This window comes from Oratosquilla oratoria, chromosome 21 (assembly GCF_046742065.1).
Source record: "Oratosquilla oratoria isolate Oo_2021 chromosome 21, ASM4674206v1, whole genome shotgun sequence".
Taxonomy (NCBI): domain Eukaryota; kingdom Metazoa; phylum Arthropoda; class Malacostraca; order Stomatopoda; family Squillidae; genus Oratosquilla; species Oratosquilla oratoria.
Genome location: NC_134797.1, coordinates 34,743,053 through 34,750,552, shown reverse-complemented (window position 1 = coordinate 34,750,552; position 7,500 = coordinate 34,743,053). Strand labels below are relative to the sequence as shown.

General features: G+C 38.6%; 1 protein-coding gene across 1 annotated transcript in view; it reads left to right on the top strand.

The window, feature by feature from the left end:
- The window catches only part of LOC143037055 (ionotropic receptor 93a-like), a 93,178-nt gene that overhangs the window by 34,311 nt on the left and 51,367 nt on the right, over window positions 1–7,500 (top strand). Inside the window, exons 5-8 of the mRNA XM_076205164.1 lie at window positions 4,000–4,105; window positions 4,297–4,464; window positions 5,011–5,103; window positions 5,403–5,477. Coding sequence (XP_076061279.1) covers window positions 4,000–4,105; window positions 4,297–4,464; window positions 5,011–5,103; window positions 5,403–5,477 — 442 coding nt within the window. The remainder of the gene's footprint in view (window positions 1–3,999; window positions 4,106–4,296; window positions 4,465–5,010; window positions 5,104–5,402; window positions 5,478–7,500) is intronic.

Below are 7,500 nucleotides of genomic sequence, written 5' to 3'. Positions count from 1 at the left end.
ATCAGGATAGAAACCACAAGAAAGGTGGGGGTGTTCTATTGTACGTTAAAAACAATGTTCATGCTTGTGTTTTAGAGAAAGTGAAACAGGATGCATATGATAGTTTGTGGGTTGAGTTAACCCAAACAAATGGACAAAAAATTAATATAGGTGTAATATATAGGCCAAAGACATTATCATTAGCAGACGACAAACTGTTATTTCAAGAACTGTCTAGTTTCTGCGACCGGGATTTATTGATAATGGGTGATTTCAATTTTACTGACATTGATTGGATGACCCTTGAACATGGCCATATAGGTAGTCGCTTGTTTGATTTTCTTGGTGACAATTACTTAATTCAGCATGTAAAAGAGCCCACAAGATATGGAAACTTACTCGATCTTTTGATCACTAGCCGCGAAAGCATGGTAACTGATGTAGAAGTCGGTGAATCTGTTGCAAATAGCGATCACAACCTAGTTAGATTCAAACTCCTAAACAATTTTAGAATAGATAGTTGTGTATCTAAAATACCTAATTTCAGTAAAGCTCAGTTCATTGGACTATGTCAGGAGCTTCAGCTTACAGATTGGGAGTCAAAATTAAGCGAAAGTCCTGTAGATCAGATGTGGCAAATATTTCAAAATACGCTCACTAAGATGATTCAAACTTACATTCCTTTTAAGGACAGACGTCCCCCAAATCAGGCTCGCCCAAAGTGGCTCGACAAAGAAACTGAAAAAGTATTGCTAAAAAGAGACAGGCTTATAAGAAATATAAGTGCTCAGGTGCATCTAATGACTATGAAAGTTATGTATCAATACAGAGAGATTTAAAAAAGACAATAAGAAAAAGAAAACGACAATACGAAATGAACATCGCTGATAAATCCAAAGAGAATCCCAAAGAATTCTATAGTTACATTAGAGATAAAAAGGTTGTTAGGAATCACATTGGTCCACTATTATCTGCTGACGGTCAACTTGAATATTCAAATGAAGGAATGTGTAATATCTTAAACAATTATTTTAGCTCGGTATTCGTAAACGAAACACCTCAAGGTGAATTCCAAACTGAAACCTGTGAAAAGTCTAAGGTAAACTTACTCGGTACGGTAAATATAACAAAAGAAAAAATTAAAAGGTGTATAGACAAACTCAAAGTTAATAAAACACCAGGGCCTGACGGTTGGCATCCAAGAATCTTAAAGGAAATGAAAAATGAGATTGTTGTTCCATTAGAAATTATTTTCAAGAAATCCATCATATCCGGAGATGTCCCAACAGAATGGAAGCTAGCTAACGTTACTCCCATATTCAAAAAAGGTGACAAAAAGAAACCAAATAACTATAGGCCTATAAGTTTGACTTCAATCGTAGGAAAAATAATGGAAACTATCATCAGAGATGCTATGGAACATCATTTAGAAAGTAACCGTTTGATAAATGATAGCCAGCATGGTTTCAGACGGAAACGTTCTTGTGTGACTAACTTACTCGAATTCTACAACACAGTTATCTCGAATTATGACAAAAGAAACAATATAGATTTAGTATATCTAGACTTTGCAAAAGCTTTTGATACCGTCCCACACGAAAGACTACTAAATTAGCTTTGCATGGAATAAGTGGTAGCCTATTAGGTTGGACTAGTAATTGGTTGAATGGTCGAAAACAGAGTTGTTTTAAATGGAAAAACTTCTGAATGGAAAAGTGTTGCAAGTGGAGTTCCTCAGGGTTCCGTTCTTGGGCCACTTCTATTCATAGTATATATAAATGATATAGACCATGGACTAAAATCTACTGTTTCCAAATTTGCTGATGATACAAAACTGTGCGGAGTGGCAAATGATCACTCAAACCAATTAGATATTCAAGAAGATTTAGATAAATTACAGCAATGGTCTGAAAAGTGGCTAATGAAATTTAACACAAGTAAATGCAAGGTAATGCACATAGGTAAAAATAACAGTAAGTACGATTACAAGTTATTTGGAAATTCGTTAACAAAAGTGGATAGTGAAGAAGATCTCGGCGTAATTATCAGTAACGACCTCAAATCATCCAAGCAGTGTATTTCAGCCTCTGAGAAAGCGAATAAGATTCTAGGACTGATTGCGCGATCTTTTGATTTCAAAAGTCCATCACTCATTAACAAGCTATATAAATCGTTAGTTCGTCCACATTTGGAATATGCTGTTTCCGTATGGTCACCGAATCTAATTAAAGACATTGACAGATTGGAAAGAGTACAACGGCGAGCCACAAAACTGATTCCAAATATCAAAAATAAATCATACGAAAATCGACTAAAACATATGAATCTGTTTTCCCTAAAAAAGCGTAGACTCAGAGGTGACTTGATACAGGTCTTTAAAATTCTAAAGGGAATTGACAACATCAAAAGTGACCAAATTTTTACATTGAATGAGAATCAGACAAGAAATAATGGTCTCAAACTGTCCGGAAATAGATTCAATTTGGAAGTAGGTAGAAACAACTTTGCCAACCGTGTAGTTAATGAATGGAATAAACTTCCTGCACAGGTAGTGCAATGTAGTTCAGTTCGAAGCTTTAAGAATCATTTAGATAAATACCTAAGTAAGATGCTGTAATGATTATAATTTATCTTATATTATTTGTTTTTGTTTTGTTATCATTTGTCTGTCTGATTTATATTTATTATTAGTTATATGTCCATGGTTTGGACACATGGAAAGAATGAGTGAAGAAAGACTAGTAAAAGAGGTATGGAAGGCAGATGTGGAGGGAGTGAACATGAGGGGACGTCCTAGGATGAGGTGGATGGATGGGGTGAAGGGGGCTTTGGGGAAGAGGGGAATGTCTGTTGAGGAAGGAAGGGAGAGGACGGAAGACAGAGGTGAGTGGAGAATGGTTGTATATGGATGATGTTGTGACTGCATGAGGAGGAATGGGCGGGAGTGGGGGGTGGGGGGTAGTATGTGTGAGTAAATTTTGACGCAGCCCGAAGGGATTTCTCCCCGTCCTCGCCTTATATGCAAAGGGGGACGGAGAGGGGGGGTCGCCGATTAAATGAAGCGGCCTGGCTGTGGATGTACTGTGTCTTGCGACACTGCTTCTGACCCAGGGCGGTGGGCAGGGTGCAGGGATGACCCGTCATCCAGGAGGTGCTCAGATGAGAGGAAGGGTGGGAGGGGTGTGGAGTGTATTTAGGGATGAAATGGGTGGGAGTGTTTTTATGCCTTTCCCTTTTTGGCTACCTCCCTTGGAAGGGGGAAAAAGCCTTGGTATATGTATGTATATGTCAATTTATTATTATTTACTATTTACCTGTTTGTTTATTATTTAACTATACCTATGCATTTATTTATGTATTTTATTTGTTATTTACATTATTATAGTTTTTATTTATTATTTTATTATTAATATGATTTTTTTTTTGCATCCGACCTAGATATGGATCAAAAGGTCTCCTGTCGGCATGATCCGCCTTTGTAATCCTTTGTAAATATATATGTATACATATGCATATATATATATATATATATATATATATATATATATATATATATATATATATATATATATATATACATATATTCTAAACCCACTGCCAGGGAATAAAATCCCCGTTGAATAGTAATCCGTATATTACGGCCAGTCAGTGCCCTTCTCCAGCGGGCCACAATATACGGATCACCAGTCTCGTTTTTCTTTTCTCCTAATGTGGGCTTCACAGTTTATTTTACAAATGTATTTCAACATCTGACAAACCAGTACAGAAACGTCACATACACATGCTGAAAGCATTCAGCCTGAAGATGGTCTTAAGTGAACACCAGAACGTTGCAGCAACCTATGGACAACTAACTACCCGGCAAACTACAAGCCCAACATCACAAACCACGAAGAGATACTGGTATAGAAAATTCTAAAGAAAAAGTTAAATAACACAAAAAAGCAGTATCGTTTCATCTCGTCAATCTACAAGAATATGTATATATATATATATACGGTGTCTCTTTTCATTTACCAGACTCGGCACACTCTTTATGGAGCTCGGCACTCGTCCTGGTGAACCCAAGACACGTCAGTACTTGGTCATGGTCTACAAGGACGAGGTGGTTCCCATCCAAGACCTGGTGAGTCGTTTTCTCCCCTTGTTCATTCATGAATACACTAAACAAGCCAGCTAAGGATTTGGCTGACGCAAATATAATTTTCTCCACTATCTGAGGTATTTTGTTGTAAACGAATCGCTCAATTAATTAATTATTTCTAAACACATTTATTTATGTATTCATCCTCTTGTTTATTTCGTTATCTTGTCTAGGCTCGTTCGATGGGTTTGTTTGGGTCCAAGAATCAGTGGCTGTTCGTGACGCCAGATACTCACGCTCTCAAGTACGACATGGGGTCCTACCTCGTCAACATGAAGGACGGCGACAACATGGCTTTCGTCTACAACATGTCAGACATGAATCCTACCGTCGACTGTATGGTAAGGAAGGGAAAGAGGAGGAGGAAGAGAAGGAGGAGGAAGAGGAGGGCTAGGGAAAGGGGAATATATGGTAAAGATGGAGAACTGGAAGGAGGGGAATTAAAAAAATGAGAAAGAGGATGTAGATACAAGGAAGGACACACAGACATGGACTGTGCGTAGACACACACACTTGTACGTACGCGCGCGCGCACACACACACACACACACACACACACACACACACACACACACACACACACACACACACACACACACACACACACACACACACACACACACACACACACACACACACACACACACACACACACACACACACAACTTTCATATGGGGGAATTAATGCATAGAAAAATTGGACGAGCTTTTGGTAAGTTATGTACGCCATAAAGTATACTCGTAAATGTATCATTTGTGTGTGTATATATATATATATATATATATATATATATATATATATACATATATATATATATATAATGACAAATCAACAGTAGTCATTACAACGAAAAACACTAATGAGCTTCATCTCGTCCACCACTCAGAACGGCTTCGACTGCACGATCGACCTCGTCCTCAGATTGTATGGCTCCGAGCTCTCCGCTGCTCTGGAGGAGGAACTCCAGCTCTACTATCAGGTAAGAGTCTCTCTCTCTCTCTCTCTCTTTCTCTCTCTCTCTCTTTGTCTCTCCTTCTCTCATTCTCTTTAGCTTTGAGTTCCGTTCCCGCGTGGATAAGTTCTTCACTATAGTTTATGACCGCCAACCCTACCTAACATACCGCACTGTGTCGTATTCAGTATCGACCCCATCCCGTGAATATAAAGGGTCTGGTTCGATTCCCAATGGGCACGAGTCACTGTCACATGTCCTAATACACAGGGCAAAGGTCGTGGTTTTGATTTATGACCAGTATTCTTCTTCTTCTTCTTCTTCAGATCTCTGAAGAGGAGTGGGCTGAGGTCAAGCCATCTACTGCGGAACGTTCCACGACTGTGGCGGACAAAATCAAGGTAGGTGGTGACTTGTTACCTTCAGTTACGTCACGTTATGTGACGTAAGAGTATCGCATTATGTGTCATGTCTCCTTTTATGATATGTCATAGTATCGTGAGACTACATATAACACACGTATTAATAATTTCTGTTTGAATTCAAGTGTATATATCCATGTATGCATGTGTATATATATATATGTACATACACGTATGTATACACTTGCACACACACACACACACACACACACACACACACACACACACACACACACACACATACATACACACACACACAATAGCTTCTTTAATTTCTTGAGTTGTCATTTCGTTGAGTCTCGCATATTACCTGAACCTACCATTATACTATACAAGAAAAAGAAAAATCGGTCATTTAATTCTCGACATGCAATTAACAGGAATCTACCTATCATTTGCACACACGTACGAATGCGAGCATATACCTGGGCATAGATACGCGCACACACACACACAAACACACACACACACACGCACACGCACACACAAACACACGCACACACACACACGGAACATGGCGGACGACAAAATCAATAACGAGAATTCGATTAGCTCAGGGAATGACATTTCTTGTTTTTCATTTGAAAATATCGTAAATGAAAGTGAAAATATGCATGAGACACATGAATAGGGAAATGATAAATTAGAAGAATCAAGAAAATGTTTCGTAAATGATGACGTGAAACAAATTAGGAGAGACAATGAAACAGACTGAAAATATTGGAACAAAAATTGACAAACCGAGTTAAAAAGACAAATGGACAAAGTAAACAAAACGAAAAGGAAGCATTTGAAACAAGAACTGACGATAACGAAAAAAATATAAAACAGAATAAAATAAAATAAATGGAATAAGTAAATACGATAAATAGATAAAATGCATAAAGAGATGGAAATAAAAAAGTGAGTGAACACGTGTCGGTATCACGTCGACCCACATAACAACCAACGTGACATGCAGAGTTCTAAATATTTTGTCCTTTTCACGAAGAACTTCCAAATACCTTCTTGACCATTTTTTTTTTTATCCTTACCAGGGCTCCAAATCCCATGCTTGCCTTGATATTTTTTCCTTTTCTGACCCATTTACGTTCAAAATACTTCTGCAAGTTGACCCTCCATATCCACTTCCCCCTGCCTCCTTCCCTCCACATCCCTCTTCCTTCCTCCCTCCCTCCACACCCTCCTCCCTCTGCCTGAAGTCTCCCGAAGACGGGTCGAAAGGTCCGAAATGGGAGACATCGTCTTTGTCTTTCTATCCGTTGGCTTGCCTCGGACCTCAGAGGGAGTGCGGACATCATGAGAACGGAGAAAGGAGACCAAGAGGAAGATGAAGAATCAGAGGAGGAGAATCTAGGAAGAGCAGAATGAGGAGGAGAATAAAGAGCTCCATCGCTGGGGATTTTTTATCTTGGCTGAATAAAATCGCATGACGGCAGTTAGAATGAAATGCAGAAAAACAGTGATTCCGATCGAGATGAAAGTAGTTCAATGATGATGATGATGAAGACTGTAGTGATGATGAGGTACAGCAAGAGTAATGGTGATGATGTTGATGGCGACGATAATGATAACGGTGATTACTATGACGATGGTGGAATTGATGTTGCTGATTATGATGGTGACGATAGTGATGATGGCGATGATGACAGTAATGATGAAGATGATAATTATGGTGGTGGTGATGATGGTGTTGCTGCTGCTGATAATGATGATGATGATGATGATGATGATGATGATGATGATGATGATGATGATGATGATGGTGATGATGATTACGACGGTGGTGATGTTGCTCATTACAATGATGATGATGGTGATGGTAAAAATGATGGAAAAGTAGATACAATTACGTAATAGATAATAAAACAATCTATGATTATGTTCATCTACGAGAAAATGTTAGATAATAGACAACATTTAAGACTAATACCTTTACCGACTATAGTCATGACATCACTAACATTTTGTGTCACAATTGTGTCAGGGACGAACGCAAATG